Below are 22,806 nucleotides of genomic sequence, written 5' to 3' on the forward strand. Positions count from 1 at the left end.
ATCTATCATGTTTATGTAAAGCCTAGTGCAGATTAGATAGCAGAACACTTTAAATGGTAGATGATAAGAAATAAACTAATATAGAGTGGGCAAAGTAAATGCCCTGACAAAACCCTGTAATCTATTAGAATTCAGGGCCTGAAAAATCCCATTTAAAAAATCACATTAAGGATCAAATGCTTAATTTAAAACTGTTGGTGTGTAGTTAATAAATGGAGCTGGAATAATGATCAGCAGATATTTGGGGAGCATTGTGCTTAGCTTATGGAATCAATAACTTAAAATAATACGACACTGGGAACAAACTAGTTTTGAATATTTACACAACTGTTCCTTCATCAATTCCATGTCAGTTTCCCCCTCTTCATCTAACTCTTCCTTCTTTTTTACATATATGACATGGTATGGGGGGTGGGAGGGTTGAAAGAGGGAGGGAGTGACCCTGAGATGAGATTGTGAAATACTCAGTAGTGTGTAAGACCACAAACATCTCTCTCCCACAGCAGTTATCAGATAAATCAGTGAGGTTGTGGTGAATGACATCCTTTTTCTAAAATAAAGCTTTTGCTAGGAGGAAGAAAATGGAAATAAAACCCAGTTTCAGAGGGCAATAGAGGATAAAGTCCAGGAAGCTGGATCTTATTAGACTTGTATAATTTTATACTACTCTGTTGTGACATTGCTTATTATGTTATGTGGGCTGGTGTTTTTTTATTGTGGATTTTATTGTTGTAAACCTCCCATGGGCACTTTTTAATGGGAAGGCAGAAAAAAGACAGCAGAAACTTGGCCATTTGTTTTAACGTTTCCAATGCTATTTATTAAACATACCTATGTTTAATAGACAAGGCTTTTAATGTGCAGTCACAAAGCCTCCACACATTGCCATAAAATTGTAATTTTCCCAGTTTCTCCCACTGTCCTACCACTGGGCAAACTGAACCAACTGCCACAGACAGGGTGGCAGTGGATTAGTGCCCTCTTGGTCTCGTTTCCCTTGCAAATCCACTCACACAGCTCCAATGGCGCTCTCTAGAGTGGCTGCATCTCCATGGCTCTCTTGAAAGACAAAGCTCCTTCCTCAGGGTGAACCAGACTACATGGTGGACAGAATAGTTTACTGAACATATCAGAGTATTTCCTGAGAATATGAAAAATCAACACAGCTGACACTAAAAGCAATGACTGAGTAGTGCAAGGAGCTTCCAGCCTGGAACAACCACAAAGCTGTAATGGAAGATAGTGCAATTGTTTTATCTCTATCCCATACCTTTTGGTTAAGCTCAAGTTATTACATGAAGCCATGAAGGAAGGAATTCTTGTTTTACCCTATTCAACAGAACATGGGTTATATAAGAAACCTGAAAAAGATCTGGGCTCTCATCATGACTTGAGAAATTAGTTTAAAAAACAAAAACAAAGCATAGTCTCTCTCAGGATTGCTTAACTTCTTATAGGTATTTATCGGTTCTAGCCATAGCCTGCATTTAATGAGAGGAATCCATGACCTCTTCCTTTGTATAAACCACCTTGTTTGCAAACCATAAAGATTGCAAAAAGAAACTGAAGACAGAAGTCTCCCATCACCTCCATGCTTCATAAGGAAAAACTATCAATGCTTCTTTAACAAATGACAACATGGAGTCATTTCTAATTCAACATAATACCATTCCAAGCTACACCTTTAAAAATAAAGGCTTTTTTATTGGCTTTTGGTTTTTTAAGTCTACCATTACAGAAACCTTAGAATAACTTCTTTCAGCAACTATAGTTTCTGCTGTCAGGTAGGAACTGGATCACAAAGATACAGAGTCACTGCTTCCAAGCTGCTTCCGTTTTCTTGGCCTCGATTCCTCTATCGTGAAACAACCTCCTCTTTGTTTTAAGGAGTCACTTTCTTGTAGGTAATGTGAAGGTGCTGAGTCATTGGCTGCGTAGTGGTTGCCATGGAGACAGTCTGTTCTAGTTTCCCATCAGAATTGAGCCTGAATTTTCTAGTAATCTAAGGAGGGAAATAGAAAACACATGGCTTATTATTTGATCCTGTTTATAATTCAAGAAGAAAAACAGCAGCAAAGCAAATCACTGTCCAATGACCTGAACCAAATCTGTGTCCTCAGGAATGGGAAGCAAAATGGCTCACCCCTGCAAAATTCTACAGAGAAAATATGAAGACCTGCTTATATTCCCACCACCCAAGTATTATTCAAGAGGAACAGATAATATATCCCATAAATCAGGAGAAAGGTGAACTATTTTGTTCAAGATTTTTGCTTATATTTTGTACCAGGATCCTGCTCTGAGATCACTCAACCTTTCAACAATACACAAGACAAAATAGTGAAAGAAAACAAAACCGACTGCTAATCATTTGTGATTGCTTCACTCAGCATTGTGCCTCATTTGAAAGCATCTTCTGCTTTCTAATTTGCCAAGCTAGGTTTAAACCAAGTATGAGAATACGAAGGCAAGGAATTGCAATGCTGAAATTGAAGAAAACCATGATGGAGAATTGGATTAAACATATTAAATAAAGGGGAGAGGGGGAGAGAATAGTTTAGAATTTGATAGCTATGGAATACTGGGGGTCTTGCACCAAACAGCCCATAAATGTAAAGCAAGGCACTGTAGTCAGAGCACATTTTGGCAGAGGCCGAAGAGGCCCACCCCCCCACTTATTTCAGTAAAAGATTTCTGCACACAATCCAAGATTTTGTGTATGCTAAGTTGGTGCCCTTTACCCTTTTTTGCCATAGTTAACATGGTTTTTAAAGAAGAGTGGAGATATCCGGGACTGCGGGATCCCTGCCAAAGAAACCCTGCCAAAAGTTATTTTGTTAAGTATAATTGCAGCAAAAACACCCACACCCCACCAATATGCAGCTATCGAAACAGAATAACTTCAGCTCCATGAAAGCTCTCTAATACACTTGTTATTTCGAACCATATATTGTGAGGAAATGCAAACACAAACCGCGCCAGTAAAATCAATTTCCTGTCTTTATTTGAAGAGGTCTACAGAATAAAATACTTTCCCCCTTTTAAAACAAACCGCTGAATATTGGTAATTTTTACATAATCACCCAGGAAATGTATCCCAAACATTACAGGCAAGATAATCTGAGACAAGGAAAAGGAGACATGGGTGAACTGGGATGTGTCTCCTGCTGCTCTCACCAGCAATAGAAAGATTAGCTTGACCCCAGCAACTGGCTGGGAGACCTATAGCTTCTGGGAGTTTGCTTCCCCCCTCCCTCCAAAAGGAACTCAACGGCAACTGTAAGTTGTCCTACGGCTGCAGAAATCCTTAAGGGAATGGATGGAACAGGATAAAACCTGAATAAACAAACCTCCGGTGTTATTGTTCCCGTGTTGGAACTGAATTAATATGAAGAGTGAGTGGTCTTGCTTTTTCATGTTCTTGATTTATCTGGACCTTAATATTTAGTACATTAAACCTTTAATACATACTGATAATTACCATGCTTTTCAGATAACATGCTTTGCAGGTGAACCTTGTGTGTTTTGCATTATAGGTGGGCTTGAGCACACTCAAACTGGAGATTATGAAGTTGACTTGCTTTCACCAGCCACAGCAAACTTCAAACATAGTTTAATGTTCAAACAAGGTTACTTGTGGTTAATCTAAAATGGAAGTGGAAGTTTCTCATCTCCTTTTGTTAGTGCTAGAGGAGAGGGGGAGGAAATAGCATATAAGCCAAGGGAGGAGAGGCCAGGCTTGTTCTTGTGATGCATCCAGTTACATTCAAATTGCAGCCTGTGCCTTTCCCAACTCTAAATTCTACAATGCTTTGACTGGAAATCCAGGAGCTATTTTTATCAAATGTTTTTAACAGTGGCAAACCTTGACATCTCTACAATGAACTAAGTGGTATGTTGCATTTTCGAAGCACCCACCCTCAGACAAGTCACTAGAATATAAACAGAAGTATACTGGAATACTGTTAGCATTGCTTTGCCGCAGATGCAGGGTACTTACATAACAATGTAGGTTAAATGTACCAATAAATTAAATTAGTTCCACAGTCCAAAATTATTCAAACTATTTTAACATTATGTATTGGACAGCTATAAGCAACAGGGATATAAGAGGGTGAGTGTTTGTAAACAAGCAGTTTACAAAAGGTCATAAATAGATATTCTGAGTATCTTTGTGGGATGTGGTTTTGTTGTTAGGCAATAGTCAAGAAAAATGAAAAATGTAAGGGTCCGGTGTGCGTAGGCTCGTTTCAGAACATCTGTGAAATGTAGGATCATTATATTTTTAACTGGCCACCAAAATTTTACATTAACTAAATGGTTAAAAACTCTTTTAGAGGGATGCTAAGAGTTGTAGTCCAATAACATCTAGAAGGCACTAGGTACCTCCACCCTGGGGCTTCACAAGTACTTTTTTTAATTTTTAAAAAATCCTCTTTCTTTATAATTCATAACATTGCATAATTCTGCATATCTGGGAGCTTGCTGTTATCTAGAAATGAATCCCTGACTTTTGAGTGGCCCCATTTAGCTTCCAAACTGATTGACACTCAGTCACCTGAGTTAATCTTCAGTAGAAACAATTAGGATCTGCAACAGAATGTTCCAATGTATTATCATTTCCTAATAGGACTCCTCTTGTTCAGGGTTCAAACCAGTCAGTTTGGTCCAGGGAGCCTTCCATCTACACACATCGCTTCTCCGCTTTTCTCTTTCAACTGATACTCAGCCTTCCATGGGCACTGAACATGTTTGCTTTAATATATAGTTGTGTACTTCTGTAAATCTTGGCATTCCACTGAATGTGTCATTGCCTCCCTCTTGTTTCTCAGTGGTCCCATTTCTGTTGGCACTCACTACCCAAGTTCCCTATTAGAGGGAAGGTTGACAGTAGCCCTCTCTCAGTAGCTGCCCTTCTACAAAATAGACAAGACCTTTCATTTCTCTGTCATTTATCTGACCTCCATATTTTTTTCAGGTCCTCTACTGCTGTTCTCGTTTTACCTCTTCTACCAAGTGCTTAATGCATTTTTAAAAAATTGGCACAGATCTCACAGTAGCATGAAATATGAGGATGAACAGAGCTACTTTAAATTTTATAGAAGCAGACTGTCTACTTGACTTTGTCTTTTTTCTCCCCCAAGGGAATGTGCTTGCTCTGCTAAGCTCTTCAACTGCAAGAGTCAAGGCTGCCTGATGAGGAAAAGTACTCTAAGACCTTGTACAGTGCTACCAAATAATAAAAATTATTATTAAAAGAGCAATATGCCTTACATGAAATTATGTGAACAACATGAAGAGGAAAATATGTATACAAAGAAAAAAGAAAAGGGAGGGAGGGGGGAGGGAGGGACAGTCCTACGAAGAGAAGAGACCTGTTGGCTAGAAGTATGAGAAATTCTTGGACAGATGAAATCCTTGAGATCAGGTAAGAAAGTGAGGGGTCTAGCAACATTTTTTTTTTTTACAATGCCTATGAACAGTCACAGCCTGCGGAGCCAGCAAGCACTCCATCAGCATGGTGTTTTCTTGTGTTGCCTTCTAACAGAGCAGAGAAAGTGGTGGCAAGCACCAAGATAAATGCGCCTCCTTTCATCCAAGTCATAATTAAGGCTCAGCAGGGTAAACAGCCCAGGGACAGGACATTTCTGTCTCTCTACAAACCAGGGGCCTTCCCAGGGCAGACATCCATATTAAAATAGCCAGAGGACACCTGAGGACAATTTTTGTCTCTTCTGTATAGTATCATGCCAGCCAGAGAGAAACCTACTATTCAATTCAAGAGGAAGGAAAAGTCAGGACTGTTGAAAGACTGGGAATGTCTGGTACAAAATACTGAAAATTTGTTCCTGCTTCTGAAACCCCAAAGAACCAGTCTTGTGGGGGTAAATGAGGGTCCCCAAAATTAGGTAACTACAGCCTTGACATCTGCCACAGAGGTTGTGGGCAGGAGAGAGAATATTCACTAAAATATCCTATCAAGTCAGGAGTACACATTCTGGTCAGAGTTTTGCAACTCAGAGTAAGAGCAGTTTCTGCTACTGTAACTATCAACCAAGCAGTGCTGCTGCCAATCTGTGGGGAGACAGATTGATAGAAAGGTCTGCTGGGTACAAAAATTGACAGATATTGGAAATCAGTTACAAAAAATAGGTAGGGCTGAAGAGAATGTCAAAGTTAAAGGCTTCCTGGGGCATGAATGAGTCAGACACTTATCCAGTGAGGCCCTGCACCACTCTTTCTGATTAGCTATATAACTGCAGGCACATCTCCCTCTCCACCCTTTTCCTGTGTGAGATCATAATCCTTGGCCATATCTGGGTCCTCTTGTGGTCTAAGTGGTTCTACTGTACTAGTGAGTTCAAAGGGCCCCATCATGAGTCTGCCTTCTGCCATTTCCTGAGATGTGGAGCTATAGGAAATTTGGGTTCAAGTCTAGATGCTCTTCCTACCTTCAACATCTAAAATAGTTGCTGCTGCCAGAATACACAAAAGCTTTCTTGTAGTCACTTCAGCATCTCCCTTCTGCAGGAACTGAACCCTATCTGTTTTATCCCCCAAATTTCGGTAGTTGTTTGCAGTCTGCTTGCCTGCTGACTAAGGGTTCAAATCCTTAACCACTGAAGTTCATAGCTACAGATGTTAGTTGCTCTCTCCTACTCTTTAGTGGTCTTTTTCGAGCTGCCCATTTCACCTTGTGTGCATGTCCTAGGTTGGGAGATATCATATAACTCTTCAGGCAGGCAACAGAATGCCGAGTACGGATTTGTCATACCAGTTCAGCTGGACCACACCTAAATATACTCACTTGCTCTACATGGGGTTTCTTGGCAAATGAGATCCTTGCTACGGAGTGGGAAGCTATAGAAAGCTCCTGACCATTAACCTCTCCTTCCTCCACCTCTACCAAACCTGGATCAAGAAGAGAAATTATTAATACTGACACAGTTCATAGAGCTGGAATACAAGACAACACTTGGCTTATAAGCAGGCAAGAGAGATTTGTTGAAAGTACGGCATCAAGCCACTTTCTGACTACCGGTACTTTAAGGGAAGCTAGTTTTAAAGCAGAAAGAGGGGGAAACCTGCTAATGTAATTAGGCTAGTACCTGTATTCTGAGCACTGATGAAGGCCACCTTGTTAGTGTCAGGTTTGATGCGGATAAATCCACATTCTCGGTGCATCGGTTTCCTGGTGTCTGGATGGAAGGCGTTGAATCTATTAGGATAGGAGGATACTAACATTACCATGCCTCTATAAACACATCCTCCACAGCTTTTTCAGCATCATCTGTATGAAATGAAAATAGCGCTCCCATACCTGTCCTCAACAAACAGTAAACCCGAAGTCCCATTTAAGAAGCACAGGATCATATTCAATGCAAGTCTTATTCAGAATAGACCCACTGATGTTAAGGGCATTTCTAACTTATGTTCACTCACATATGGCTGAAGATAGTTTCTTGGATATCTTTTTTCCTCTCTTGGAAATTTGTACATTCTTTTAACTATGCACTGCATTTTTGCCTATCCCACTAGATACTTGTCAGAGTATATTTTTCATTTTACTTGGCAACTCCAGCAACTCCTAATAAGGAAGATTGAGGTGTACCTGTCATCGCAGGAGTAGTATGACAGTGTTGTTCTTCCTCGACATAATACGCTGCAGTAATACAAGTTTCCTTACACATAGCACTCCTGAACAGTGCTTTTAAAAACTACAGAACTGTGCTAGTAAAAAAAGTGCTGATTTTATACATCAGGTCCAAATGTCATGTCGGCAGCAAAGAATGCTTTCTTCCATAACCGCCCTATTACCTCTCCCATATTTATGATGTTTCTGGATCATTTCCTACACTGCATTTCTGCAGAGGTCATGCAGAGGAAGAATGGATGCTCACTTTTGGCCTAAATAGTCCCCAAGGAGATAGGCAATTTTGCCATTTACAGAATCAGCTGGCAAGTAATATTTTAAAACACAACTCTTTAAAGCAACTTTATAGGGGTTCAAATCTTCCCAAATAGTGAAAATCCGTATTTCAGCTGGGCAATTCAGCAGAAAGAGTTATGCAACTAGAATAGGCATGTGGCAGAGTGCATTAAATTCCAAAGCACACTGAACCAACCACTTTTTAAAGGATATAAAAACTAGAAGCTTTAAGCAGTGCTTCCCCACCCCCCAAAAATAGGTGCCAGTATTCATCACAAAGTTGTTACAGTAAGTGCCACAGTTTTTAACAACAACAACAAGAGGTGCTGGTACTGCATACCCTTGAGTACCTCCTGGCGGGAAGCCATGGCTTTGAGAAAATAATATCATGCATAATTGCAATCATTGAGGAGGTGTTTGTTTATCTTTACAACAGCATAAGGTGAATATCCTTTCAACCCTCAAATTTCACTTTCCATTTTAAGAACACAAAAGACTGCTCAAAATTCTAAGAAAAGCTGTTTTTCTCAAAACCAAAACCTGTTACATTTCCAACTTTCCATTTGTGCTTATATAGAAATGCATCTTTTTTTAAGTCAAGAGAGCTGGAAAAATTTCAAAAATATATTGAAAAAATCTTTGTAATGCCTGGAGGATAATAAATCATACATTTGATCACGCCCTCTCTTGCTTGGCTCTGGAAAACACATTCCATTCCCAGGCTACCAGGAAGGACCCCATTAAGCACTTAAGCCAACTAAAAGAAAGTGTCCAGATCACAACATCCCATATGACCACTGTTCTCCTGCAACACATTCGTATGCCATTGAAGCCCCTTCAATCTATTGTTCCCAAATCCATCATACAGCCACTGCGGCTTTCCCCCACCTAATGTGACAGACTTGTATTCAACAAATCACCTGGCAGCCATGCATAAAAGGAATTCCATGCAGGTGAATAATTAGGCTGGTGGAGGAGGGTCATCTCCAATCTACTTGGTAGAAGGCCAAAGTTTGAGAAAAACCTCCTCTTAGCAGGGCAGTATAAATGTTGCTGACTAGTAAATTTTGGGGTCTTATTTACAAAGTCTATGATCCCTAGACACCCAATTCCTTGGTGAACCCACAAACAGTTGCATAGCTACCTTGACCCTGCAGCTACCACTGCCTCTTCCACCATATGCCCTGCTGTTACCTTTCCCAGGCACACACAGGATGGGAGCACTGGGAGGGAACGGGAAGCAGGGGGGAAACAAGATCATAAGGGGCTTTTAAAGATTTTGCTGCCTATTTACTTTCTTAAAGTGCCTGAGAACTCAATTTTGCACTAGAATTACTAGCAGGGATGTGGAGGTGTTACTTCTCTCCTTTCATTTATGTTTGAGGTCTTTAAGAAAACTGACTGCATCGCTAAGGATGACAACTAAATGTAAAAATCTATGTGTGATAGGTTAACAGCTGCTTAACAGCTTCTGAAAAACAGGATGTCTATTTCTAGGAAGAATTTGATTTATATTCTATGCACTGATTTTATTTAAATTGATTCTTAGCTTGTACCTCACTAACAGTCTCATTTGATAAACAACACAGATTATTTCAGGGTGTCCCTGTTGCAGAAAAAACCCTCAAAAATAAGGAAACTTACGAAAAATTCAGCATGGGTTGCCCCACGTGAGAGATGCACACTTCTTCGAGGTATTGAAAGGGCTTCATTGAAGGGAAGGTACCATCTCCCGGGGGGTCTGACAGCCAGGTGCCCAGCATCCAGGAGAGAGGCTCAACCACAGGGTTCAACTGCGGGGTTTCTGTGAGAAGAGAGAGACTGAGGATAAGAAAACTGCACCAAGACTTTGGGCAATTAGCTCTTACCACGTCAATGTTGGCCAACTACTTTGCATTGGTGAGACTGTTCCCAGTAGCCATGTTGCGTGTTCTACCATCCTCTTTCATTTTATCTGTTTTTATCCAGCTCTTTTTATCCAGGTGGGTCGAAAGTTCAAAACAAACAAATTTCATATTTTACAAACCTGGCTCGAATTTTGACTAGCTATGTGCATATAGGCTCCTTGACCATTTCTTACCCCCCTCAGGGTCAAACTATATGTTACAGAGAAAACCTGCAATCAAAGCAGCAATGCTGGGGAAGGGCATAATTACCCCACCATCAAAGAAAAACTGCTGGAATGTTCACAGTCCTGGAGACAAGAAGAAGAAATAATACAAGTATGTCCTTTTCCTAAATGAGGCTAACATAAATTTTCAGGCATGGAAAAATTTCAGCTGGAAAACCAGAGTTGGGCAAAGCTGTACACACCCAAGTCCCCTTCATATTAATGCTGAATGTGCTGCCACACATTCAAATAACTATATATGTGTACACAAAGAGCTACTAGCTATATTACAAATAACTGTATCAATGGCAAGCATTATTTTAGACTGAGAAAGCAATGTCATAACAAAGCTATAACCTGTAAGTTGGGAAACACAAGTAGGAACCAGAACAAAGCATTGTAGTCTTCCCTGCTTCCTAACAGGAATGGTCCCATTCAAGGCTCAAGCCATATGAATGAGTGATTGACGGTACACAAGACTGACATAACTATGCTTTGGATGAACACCTGACCTCAGTGTTCTCAAATGTCTGCTAGCATCCAGAAGTATCTGATTTTCTTGTTCTTTGATGAGAGCTCAAATAATAATAAGATATTGGTATAGTAAAATGGATGTTTTCTATAATTAAATTACCATTGTAACTCTTCAATATAGTACCCCTGTCTACAAGCACCCAAAGCACACTTTCTTTAAAAATGAACACACAGAATTCTACAGACTGGCTTGTCCTTTTAAAAATTTGACTACTCCATGCAAGATGGCAAACACTCCATGCAAGTGGTATAGTACTGCAGGGGCAGGCAGGGATGAAACACTTATTTTACACCAGGGACAATATCTATATCTTTAGGTATAATTTTATTTTATATGGGGTGCTTTCCAATTGCTGAAAGCAGAGTAAATAAGAATTCTTTTTGTTGTGAATAAATAACTTGTGAGTATATATTTTGGTGCTCTACTTATTATTTCAGTTTATGTACTAATGTTATGCTTGTGTTAGGCAAGTCTATTCTTTTTCAATTTTTAAAAAATACAATCAAATGGGCATAAAAGGATATTTCAAAGCTAACTTTACTCTACATAGAGCAGTGAGAAGTGTGATGGGTGATGAGCTATTCTGAAAAGCTCTCTTTATCTGGGCAGATTTCAATGAAAACTCTTTTCCTTCCATCTCCTTAAGCATAAAATGGTGGCAATATTTATGACAAAGCACAATTTACATGCAATTACGGTAGTATAAGGTCATGCAAAAGTCTGACCTCTCTCCCTTGAAGAACATATGCAGTTTATAACAAAGAGACTTGTGGCAACTTGAAGACTAAGAATTTATTATGACTTAACTTTTGTAGACTAGAGTCCATTAATTTATAAGAGGATGAAAACAGGGAAGCTTGCATAGCTGAAAATGTGGTTTTTGCTACCATCTAGTGGCTCAAGTAATAATACAGCAATTCAAAGCAGCCCTCCCTGAAAGGGTGTAACATGGATCCATATTATCTACTCCTTTTTGTTGTTATTTTTGTCACTTTTGTTATCTGGAATGGTATCACTAAATGAGAACAAAGAATAATTGAGAGGTCACTGCTAGACCTTCCAGATTCACTACGTTAAGAGCTCATCTAAATACACTTGCAAAGTTCCAAAGGCACTGAATCCTTTGCAGTTGTATCTTCACGACAAATTCCATTGCAACACATGCAATTTGAAAAGGAATATTGGACTGCAAAAAAAATGACAACCTTTCTGTTAGATTTGTACTAAGAGGTTGTTGGTCAGAGATACCAGAGAATGCTGACTCAAAGTTGAAATTCAACTCAAAGTTATTCAATTTATCATCCAGCCCGGACCGGTAAGGATATCTATGTTTATTTTTACTCTAATGAAGAAAGAATGTGAACTGAAAATTCGTGCAAAATGTTAGATGACTAGCTGGTCAAAAATCTTATCTGATTCATAATCAGCTATTTTTTCTTTTTTTAAACACATAGAGAAGCCCAGGGTGTTTTACAGTACATCTCCTTCCTCATTCTCAACCTTTCATACAGTACATGTTAAATGTCATATTGTGCAACTCCAAAGCACACATATTGCCTTGGAAAATCTCCTTAAATACAACCGATAAGTTGATTCTAATAAGATATATTTGATTCTACCGCTGTATGGTCTGTTTTGATTCCTATTCTTAATCACTATTTTAAAACTATTTAAAGTAAACTCTGTATAGGTTTTTTATTAAGCCATATATAAAACTTGCTAAATAATGCAGATATTATTTTATTGTACTTTCATTGTACCAAGAGTGTTTGTTAACCAAGTTCCCCTCTCACCATAAACAGAAGTTAACTGAATAGGAAGGTTGTGGGCTCTTCCCTGTTTTACTTGTAAACTTTTACCCACGATGAAGAGATAATAGAATCACAGAATTGTATAGCTGGAAGGGACCACAATGGTCATCTAGTCCAACCCTCTGCAACGCAGGAATCTTTTGCCCAACGTGCAGTTCGAACCCACAACCCTGAGATTAAGAGTGTCATGCTCTACCAACTGAGCTATTTGGATCAAGGGAGTGAGTGCATAATTCTGAGGTCTCATTCTGAATACAATCCCATGGACCACACAGCAGCTCCAAGTAAAGTTGCAGAGTGCAGGTGCACTGTGCTCTGTTGAGACAACAAATCTCTGCACACAAAGGCTGAGAACAATGGCCTGCAGGATAATTTAAATAGGCACGAAACTTAAGAAGAGCTCAAATGGAACCCAAATCTCCATTTTCAGAATGTCTGAAGTGTTTCGATAAAAGTGTTAAGCATTTTAGACTGTACCTGTGTCTGTTTCAATGCTGGCCATATCGTGCAAGATTATTTTTAGCTTGTTCACTCTAGATCGCTTATCATTCCCTATTCTCCAGGAACACTGTGATGCAATCTAGTAAGACAAGACAGGAAACAACCTTGGGCCTCTACACAGAGGTTACCCCAGTGTATTCTGGGACTTGTAGTTTAATTTAAGCAAGCTATGGAGAGAAGAAACCTACAAGGATGGCATATACTGTGACTCATAATTCCTTTCTGGCTACTACTGCCTTTTCATAGACAGAGGATAAGCTACATAAAGGAAGTTAAAGGCAAACATATATGTATTTACATTCAAGTTTAAGCAGTTAGTCCAGATGGCGATCATTTTGTGCAGGGGTTCCGTTCCCAGCCCCCGCACACATTGGTGGAGTGTGCGTAAGTGTGTCCCTGCCCATTATGCTCCACCCCGTCCCCCTTCTTCTCTCTTCCAGGTCCAAAAGGACCTGCATGTCGGTAATTGTGCACTGATTGGAGATGCCTAAAATGCTTGCCACCTGTATAGTTGAGTAGCAAAATTCTACTTGGAGCCTTTGCTGCGATGCAAAGGGGAAAACATAAAGCAGGGGGAAGGCTTTACATATACTCATTTGCAAATAATATGCGTCTCAGCAATAATATTGCATACCCTCTAACATGTCCCAGAGGAAAACTGGGACACACGTCTTTGGGGCCATGGAGTCACGTGACTTGTGCAAGAGCACAGCCCCCCAAAATGGGATGTCCCGCTTAAATCGAGACAGTTGAGGGGTATGATATTGCAGATTAGCAAAATTGCATCAGTAAGTCATACAAATTGAGATTTTGTCAGGCAAAGTTACATATTGAGCCTACAACTTTGTCCTTCGTTTCTTTCATTCTTATGAGACAAAGTAATCTGTAAGTAACAGTGTCCACACAGAAACATATTCCTTGTTTCTCTACAGAGCACACACAAAACAGTTAACAACTGTTCAAAACATCAATCAGAAGTTGTTGTTGTTGTTGTTGTTACTAAGGTTAGTACCTGCCCTTCACCAGCAGGTCCCAGGGCAAGTTACAACAATTTAAAAATTACCGTATTTTTCCCTCTATAACACGCAGATTTTTTCTCCTAAAAAGGAAGGGGAAATGTCTGTGCGTGTTATAGAGCGAATGTGTGGTCCCTGGAGCCAAAAAATCAAGCAAAAGTCAAATCGCGAGTCACAGAGAAGGGAAACCTGAAAAGAGGAAGTGGCAGCTTTCCTGCATTCTGCCTCAGGGTCTTACTGCCCACCCCTCCTCTGTTTCATTGCTGTGATTGCTGAAACGGAACAAAGAGCAGGGAAAGCCCCTCCCCTCCAGGCAAGCAGAGTGTAGTTCTTTCTAATTCCTCTCTGTGCTCCGGTGCTGCTGGGGGAGAGAGAGTGGGGGAGGGAGAGGGAGAGGGGGGGAGGGAGAGGAAGAGAGAGGGGGGAGGGAGAGAGAGGGAGGGAGGGAGGGAGAGAGAGAGAGAGAGAGAGATGGCTGGCTTGGGGGGGAACTTTTGCCTTTCTTTCTTTCCTCCCACCCGTTAAATCCCTCTCCAGCATTCTTAGCCAGCTGCTTCTCTGCACACCCCTCTCATGTCCCTTCTTTGTTTTTCCTTCGCTCCCCACTTAAAATGTGGTTACAAAGCATAAATCAACATGGATCCTCAGGATCTTTGCATTGGGTCACCCCAAATTCACCATCAGATCACATAGCATGTCCATGGCTACAGCCTGCACCCAAAAAATCACGCACCCACTGTTGCCTGGGGCTGCAATGGTGCAAAAACGTGGTTTAAAAGCATGGATCCACATGGATCCTCAGGATCTTTGCATTGGGTCACCCCAAATTCACCATCAGATCACATAGCATGTCCATGGCTACAGCCTGCACCCAAAAAAAGCACGCACCCACTGTTGCCTGGGGCTGCAATGGTGCAAAAATGTGGTTACAAAGCATGGATCCACAGGGATTCTCAGGATCTTTGCATTGGGTCACCCCAAATTCACCATCAGATCACATAGCATGTCCATGGCTACAGCCTGCACCCAAAAAAAGCACGCACCCACTGTTGCCTGGGGCTGCAATGGTGCAAAAATGTGGTTACAAAGCATGGATCCACAGGGATTCTCAGGATCTTTGCATTGGGTCACCCCAAATTCACCATCAGATCACATAGCATGTCCATGGCTACAGCCTGCACCCAAAAAATCACGCACCCACTGTTGCCTGGGGCTGCAATGGTGCAAAAACGTGGTTACAAAGCATGGATCCACAGGAATTCTCAGGATTTTTGCATTGGGTCACCCCAAATTCACCATCAGATCACATGTCTGTGGCCACAGCATGAAGCACAAAAATGATACATCCACGGTTTCATTCAGAATGTTTTTTCCCTTGTTTTCCTCCTCTAAAAACGATGTGCGTGTTATGGTCAGGTGCGTGTTATAGAGCGAAAAATACGGTAAAACAAATTACAGTCAGGGGAATAGCCTGATCACTGCTAGCAAGGGCGTGATCAAGAGTTGATGGGAGTTGTAGTTCAACAGCTGGGGACCCAAGTTTGAGCAACACTGGCCTAAATCAGCACAACAAACTAAAGCAGGGGAGGCTAACCTGTGGCCCTCCAGATGTTGCTGGACTACTTCTCCCATCACTGGCCATGCTGCGTGGGGTTGGTGGGATAGCCACAGCTGGACAGCTACAGGTTACACACCCCTGGTCTCAAACCTTCTGATAGTAAATAGGTCTTGTATATGAATTCTGAACGCCTTCATCACAATCCAGCCAGGAGAGGTATGCACATGCCACCTCTCCCTTATTCCCTTATAGGCAAATGACTTCCATTGACCTCTTTGGCAGCAAGGAAAGGAGAACGTGTGGCAAAACCTTCCACAGTCCTCAGTGGCTAGAGTGTTTTATCCTACCTCAGCTTACAGGTCTTCTTCTCCAATGGGGAGATGTTCCAAGTAAATTTCAGGCAAAATTTGGCTAGTATACCTAGACAACCCTGATGTGAGGAGTAGGAAGGAAGTTTGGCCCCTTCCCCTCCGGGGCTCTGAGGATTTTGGTGCACACATACAAACACACTCCACTGGAACACCTGACTTGCTAGGTCTTGGCCACATCAGCACTACTGAATCTGTACCGTCATTCCACTGTCTGCTTCCTGAACACAAGAAATGGCCATTTGCCTAAGGTAGGATTGCTCAAGGACCATATTATCTCACAGCAAATCTTCCAAGGTCATATGCCAGTAGCAGGTAAGCCGAAGGCAACAGATGTGACTCTTACCTTTTGTTGCCAGGCAAAAACATTCACTTGGCTTTTAACTATATATGGGCTTTTTCTGCGGGCGGTCTTTTTAATGCTGGATTTAATGTATGTATGTCTTTGGTTTTTCCCCTTAAAACACTATAAGTCATTTTGTACAGTAAGCTACATTCCTGCCATGCAAAAGTTAGAGGTTTAGTACACACACACACACACACACACATGGTTCTTCATTCAGAGAAGGATACATTCCAGCCAGGCAAAAGCATGCAGAGGATGCAGGGCTAGTGATGTGTGTGGCCTGGGGGGAGCTCCATGGGATGGCTAGAAATGCCAGGAGGCCTGCATCTGTCTTGCAAGCCTATGGCTTGAGCGGCATTTTTTTTTTTAAATAATGCATCTTATTTTGGGTATAACCAACCACAGAGCCTAGGACTTGCCGATCAGAAGGTCGGTGGTTCGAATCCCTGCGACAGGGGGAGCTCCCGTTGCTCGGTCCCTGCTCCTGCCCACCTAGCAGTTCGAAAGCACGTCAAAGTGCAAGTAGATAAATAAGTACCGCTCCGACGGGAAGGTAAACGGAGTTTCCATGCGCTGCTCTGGTTCGCCAAAAGCAGCTTAGTCATGCTGGCCACATGACCCAGAAGCTGTACGCCGGCTTCCTCGGCCAATAAAGCGAGATGAGCGCCGCAACCCCAGAGTCGGTAACAACTGGACCTAATGGTCAGGGGTCCCTTTACCTTTACGTACTTTACCTTTTACAGTGTACCAACTGCATGTCAAATGGTAACTCAACTGTGTTTGGTTATAAGAAAGCTACACATTCAGAGGGAAAGCATGCTGAGAAATCATGATATTCATAAATGAGAGGTATATGATGGATAAACCGGATTCCCAAGCAACTTTCAAACAAGTTTTAAAACTGCCATATTAATGACTCACCCATAGGCAGTAATGCAAACAATCGAAACCCCTAAAATGTAATTCTAAGGACAATATTCCTCCTCTCCTCAAATTTCAGAGCACTGGTGCATGGCGTATGGGTGGGGAATGTACGTGTGAATGTTTCGGTTAGGGTAGGACACCTGCAGCTTTCCTAGTTGTATAAAAGAGGAAATCTCAGCAGATGTGGCTTGCATAACAAGCCACACCTGCTGCTGAAATTCTCTTTTTTACATGACAATTTAATGTGTGGGTTGCTTGGCCTCTTTTGCACCTGACGATCCTAGTTTCAACAACAAAGCATAACAGTTTGCAAGCAGTTTCATTTTCAAAAACTGGAGGCTATATCACCAATAATAATAAGGTATTTTAAAGGAAATGGGCAGAATTCACCCAACACGGACTTCTGCTAGTGCAATGGGAAGTCCTGCCCTCTCCTCTCAGTGCGTGCCCCCTGAAATTGGCTCAAGGGGCAGTTGGGAGAACCCACAAATCAACACTGAAGGGGAAGAGGGGTAATGGTTCCATCTGGCAAGATGCAATGCATGCAGTGTGTGATTGTTCATTATAACGCAACACTGAATCCCACCCATTATATTTAACTAAATGGCTTCATATTTTTATATCAGTTTCACCCTGGCTAAGAGTGCAGAAGATACTGACCACAGTCCTGGGACAGCAGGTTGCTCAGGCATGGGAAATTGATCCTCTTCAGTTCATCTAGTTTTTCCTTCAGCTTTCTAACTTGGCTGTCGGAGCGACTGATCTTTTGTCTCAGCTGCTTTAGCTCTCCATTCTTCTTCTCTACCTGCTCTCTCAAGCAGCACACTTGACTTTTGCTCTGCCTAGAGGAGAAGCAATACGAATGCAGGGAATCAATGAGCTTGCAGGCTCCTGAAGCAGACATGATGACCTCATTGATGGACATGGGGTTGGCATCCGTTTCTCCCTTCTGACCTACAACAGCTTCTGTTGCTGGCTTAGGGGTCAGATCTGCAGGAGAAGCAGACATGTTCTGGGAAGGTTTCTGAGGGATAGCAGTGAGAGAGGAAGTAGAGGAGGATTCTGTTAAACTAGTATCCTGCTCCAGAGTGTTGCTACTACAGCTTGGATCCGCACTTCTCCTTAACCTTTTCCTTTCTAGTTGCTCTTTTGGAAAAGATGACCTCTCTCTAGTGTGCTTGGAGAAAAAGCTGTAAGAGTGAAGGGAGCCAATAAATTTGCATGCGCCAGACACAGGAGGTGTGAAGTCATCCTCCGATATACCACTTTTGTCCATTTTCAAATTCCCAGAATGGATAACTGCTTCAGAACAATCCTCCAGAGTCAGTTTTCCTGGCTTATTTTGAGTTACTTTTGTGACTAGGTTATCTGCTAACATCCTCCTGAGGGAGCCTTCAAGTTGGTCCTGGAAATTTTCTCCCTGCTCTGACATTGACCTGATTTCAGCTTGAAGAGTCACTTGCTCTATTTCTTGAGTCCCGTGAACTATCAAGTTTTGGTCAGATGATAAGATTCCCTCAACTACCTCACCGCTTCCTTCCTTTGGTTGATCGCCATCTCCTTCTAGAGTCTGACTTGCTATTTTCCTCCTCCTTTTGACATAATCCCTGCTCTCCCCTCTTTTCTCTGAAATATGGAAGATGGTTGGCACAGCTGTGGGCTTCAGCAGCCGGTGCTGGTCTTCGTGCCGTTTTGAAAAACTGTCTTTAGTAAAGTGCTCGCTGCAAAGAAAGGAATACTTGGTGGGAATCCAGTTGTCCCGCTGAACTGCTTTTAACCACTGGATCAGTCTCTTTGAATCCTTTAAGGGAAACCTTCAAAACAGTGTAAAGGAAAAGCATTACTGTGTATGCTTTTTGCCTAGAGCTTTTCAAAGTAGCTTATACATTGAGTTACGTTTAAGAGCAACCTGGATTTTATAAAAAGACAGTCTGTTAAGATTATATTGCAGGGCACAGAAATATGCAGCAGTAATTACATTTTCTACAAATCAAAATTTGTCATGTATGTTAAGACTCTTTCAGCTTTGAACCTATTCGTTCCTTTTTTAAAATGCAGTAACTCTGGACAAACTGAAAACGGTTCTTGCAGCAAACAGAAATACATACAATTCAGTAACATTAATGACAGTTAAAATATTTTTTATCATTTAGCCACTTGCAAACAATTCTTACAATCCAACCAGCAGATTTAAATGAGCTGCCAAGTGCTATGCTAAAGCTGCAACTCCTATGCAGGGTTGGATATGGTTAAGCCTATTTCTTTCCAAGGGGCTCAGACTCACCTAACTTTGCATTAGGTCAGGCTGAATGATAAGAGGCAGCTGGACAGATGGGTCTTCTACAGGGAAAGTACTATAGTAAGGGCACCACCACCACTGGTAATCTATTGCTGAACTTTATATGGTACCCTAGTTAGGTTATCCCTGCTATACCTTAAGTCTAGATTTGGGAGCTTAGCAGCTAACCATATCACAATGTATTTGTACCAGTCAGAAATATATGTCTATCCCTGACCTAATATGGAGTTACGCAGTCTTCCAGCTTAGTCTGAGATCACTGACCCATCTACCTCAACAACTTTCTCCTCAGATGGCACATAAATATCCTTCTACCTTCCTTCCCAGTGCAGTGCGAGATACAGACAAATAAGAGGAAAGGGTGGTGAGACACTGCTGGGGTTACCACTGTTCACTCTGGGGAAGAGAAATTGTAAGCCACACCAAATAATATGTGTGCATTTATCTGTTTGCCTGTGTCTTGGTTCAGGCAGAGGTGCATCTAAAGGTACGTCAAGTGTTGTTGACGGCACTATAGATCCTGATCAGCACTGTAAAGTTAAAAGAGCAAATAGTGTGAATAGAAAAACTCTGTCTGGCTCCACTACATCGGCGAGTTATCCATGATGAGAGAGGCAATCTAACCCATTAACCTGCTTTGTGAAACAGACTCTTCCAAACTGTAGGGAGAGAATATCAGGAAAGGTATAAAACAGTCTGAAATTACCACTTCAACACAAAGGCAGAAAAAATGGGTTTTCAAGTGTCAAGCCTTCTGATTCAATACACCTGACACTGAAAAGTTGGATGGAGACTATGCCAGTTTCTCATGTCTATCATGAGCAGACAAAATGCATTCTGGGAGCTAACAGGAAACCTGTGGTGCCACAGGCCAAAATGATCACCTATTGTGGGGGCGGCTTGCAGGATCTATTTCATGTGTGTGTTTTTAATAGATCTCCAAGATCCTCCAACTGAAGCCAGGCAGGGGAGCAGGACATACTTTAACAATGAAGAATATGTTCAACTCAAAAATATGCTATATTTAACTCATTCAAGGAAAACTAGGATATAAGTGTAATAATCAATAACATCAGCATTGTTGCTGATCTACTGCAACTTATATCTACTGGGATATCCTTATCCAAGTTCTGTTCACCCATAGTGCAAAATGCCATTGTTGGATGACAACTTTTCCTTTTTCATCTATGTCCACTTTAGTATTAGTTACTTCTGTTACAACAGAAGCTGCTGCCTCAATGCAGACCAAGTAGGCATTATAAAGTATTTATTTTGCTCAATTTAGATGTCATACCAAATCATGAGTAAGGAGTGCAATCCTCTGCAGGTTTACCAATGACTAAGTCTCACTATGTTAAGTGTATAGGATCTAACTATTATGGTTTAGCATGCTGACTGAATTGATATGTCATGATTTGCAATCAGTCAGCAAACCAAAATCATAAGTAATGGTTTGAAGTGTATCTGCACTTGCAAACAACATTATGTCTGAAATGACAAATTATAGTCATGGTCTTTGCTTCATTTCTGGAGTGCAAAGCAAAGGGGAAATGAAAGCAAACAGCTTTAAACCATGGTTTGCTTGTACATTGGAAGCTCAAAACATGATTTGGGCTCTAACCCACGCATAGGCAAACTCAGCCCGCCAGATGTTTTAAGGCTACAATTTCCATCATCCCTGACCACTGGTCCTGTTAGCTGGGATGATGGGAGTTATAGTCCCCAAACATCTGGAGGGCCGAGTTTGCCTATGCCTGCTCTAACCTATGGTTAGAGCAAACCATGGTTTGATGTACTATGATATCTGAAGAAGTGTGCATGCACACGAAAGCTCATACCAATAACAAACTTAGTTGGTCTCTAAGGTGCTACTGGAAGGAATTTTTTTATGATATCTGCGGTAAGCCTGTGCTTTGACAAAAGCAATAGCTGTTGGTCATCAGTCCCACTTTAAGAAACAATGTAATGCACTTTGCTACTCTCAATGACAGAACAGTTTATGTAATCTAAATCTGTGTATACTCTAATACAAAAAGAAAAAAACAATATGTGGGCAAAATATGGAGGAGTATGACTCCCATCATCCCTGACCATTGGTCATGTTGGATTCAATTGACTAGACTCAGGAGCCCAACACCATGTGGAGGACCACAGATTCCACAGCCCTTCTCTAGACAGCACCCGTTTGCTGAGAATCTACCTTTTGGCCTGATTGTGAATTCTTGGTTGCTGCTGGAAACAAAATGCTGAGCTGGGTGAAATTTGCTTCTTTTCTCAATTTATAAATATATATTGTTTTCTCAAGTTATTTATAGTAAATTCTGCATATCTTTGCAACTTAGCTATTTGTCATTTCTATATGCGTGGGTGTGGCATATTTCTTAACGCTAGGGAATGCTCTTCTTGCACGCTACCAGAAAAGCAAAAAATCAGGCATTTCTAATTGTTGCCATCTGCCGAGATGTTTGCTGCACACCTGATGGACAAGTTGCTTTCTCCAATGGGTGCATACACCTTATTCCCAGAACTCTGACAGGACGAGACAGGCAAACTTACAAACAGGAAGGCTATGTACTCACACCTGTGCTCCACACCTTAAAAGTGGGGCTTACTTTTAGAGTTCAGGACGTACCCGCCCTAGAACCTGTTTTCAAAGGTTGCGCTTCTGCTATAAAACGTGGGAAAGTGAGGGACGGACGGGGCAATGTGTCATCATCATCATCATCATCATCATCATCATCGCCATAAGGAAGCATGTGCAGAGTGCCTTGCTCTGCCTTCCCGGGGGGTGGGGGCACAGCCCTGACACACCTCTCTCAAAATTAGGTTAGGCGGCCGGAGTTGTATTGGCGGAAAGAACATGGATAAGGGATTCTCTTTTGTCCCTCGATCTGCCTGGGAGCGGGTGGAGGCGAGGTAATAAGGGGGGCAGCGGATGCAAGCAGCCAGGTATGCGAGCGGGGCACCCCGTTTCGTGAAGCATCAGCCCGTCAGGGTGCTGCAGGCGGCGGCGGAGGAAAAGCAGGAGGCTCCTCGCCCGCCTGCCCAACGTATGTCACGGAGAAGGAGATGGGCAGGGCTGCGCTCGAGTCGCCCTCCCAGCACCAGGTGCGACCTGTTCCTGCCCTCCCCCTGGTTACCTGTGGAAGGAGACGGCCGCTCGACCCCGGGGAGCTTTGCCCTGCCGGTTGGAGCAATTCAGCGCCGCGCAGCAGATCACCATCTCGGGAGGCCGCGCGGGCGGCCCTGCCTCTCCCCCCACCTCCACCTCCTCCTCCTCCTCCTCCCCCCGCTCCGCGTCCGTACAACAAGATGGCGCAGCCTGTCGAGTCCCCTCAGCCGCCTCGCCGCACCCTGAACGGCCACTTCCGTACGGAAGGAGCAGCCGTTTCACAGGGGCGGTCCTCA

General features: G+C 42.1%; 1 protein-coding gene across 4 annotated transcripts; it reads right to left on the reverse strand.

Moving 5' to 3' along the window:
* Positions 1–1,683: 1,683 nt before the first annotated feature.
* Positions 1,684–22,692, reverse strand: THAP4 (THAP domain containing 4). 4 transcript variants are annotated; one of them, XM_028730962.2, is made up of 6 exons: positions 22,539–22,691; positions 17,760–18,913; positions 9,575–9,734; positions 7,110–7,219; positions 6,809–6,912; positions 1,684–2,002 (listed from the first exon to the last, which is right to left on the reverse strand). In XM_028730962.2, the coding sequence occupies exons 1-6, from the start codon at positions 22,619–22,621 to the stop codon at positions 1,883–1,885; spliced, it is 1,731 nt and encodes a 576-aa protein (XP_028586795.2). In that variant the 5' UTR covers positions 22,622–22,691; the 3' UTR covers positions 1,684–1,882. The 4 variants fall into 4 exon arrangements, with proteins under 4 accessions (XP_028586795.2, XP_028586796.1, XP_077786101.1 ...); XM_028730963.2 differs by having other exon boundaries at positions 17,760–17,941; positions 22,539–22,682; XM_077929975.1 differs by lacking the exon at positions 6,809–6,912 and having other exon boundaries at positions 22,539–22,692.
* Between the last annotated feature and the right edge of the window lie 114 nt (positions 22,693–22,806).

Source organism: Podarcis muralis, chromosome 6, assembly GCF_964188315.1.
Source record: "Podarcis muralis chromosome 6, rPodMur119.hap1.1, whole genome shotgun sequence".
Taxonomy (NCBI): domain Eukaryota; kingdom Metazoa; phylum Chordata; class Lepidosauria; order Squamata; family Lacertidae; genus Podarcis; species Podarcis muralis.

Coding starts and splice junctions, on each gene's coding strand:
- THAP4 (XM_028730962.2), bottom strand. CDS start 22,621: ATGGTGATCTGCTGCGCGGCGCTGAATTGCTCCAACCGGCAGGGCAAA. Junction 6,913..7,109: donor CATCAGTGCTCAGAATACAG/GTACTAGCCTAA, acceptor TTCTTGATCCAG/GTTTGGTAGAGGTGGAGGAA. Junction 2,003..6,808: donor AGAAACCCCATGTAGAGCAA/GTGAGTATATTT, acceptor TTCCCTCCTTAG/ATTACTAGAAAATTCAGGCT.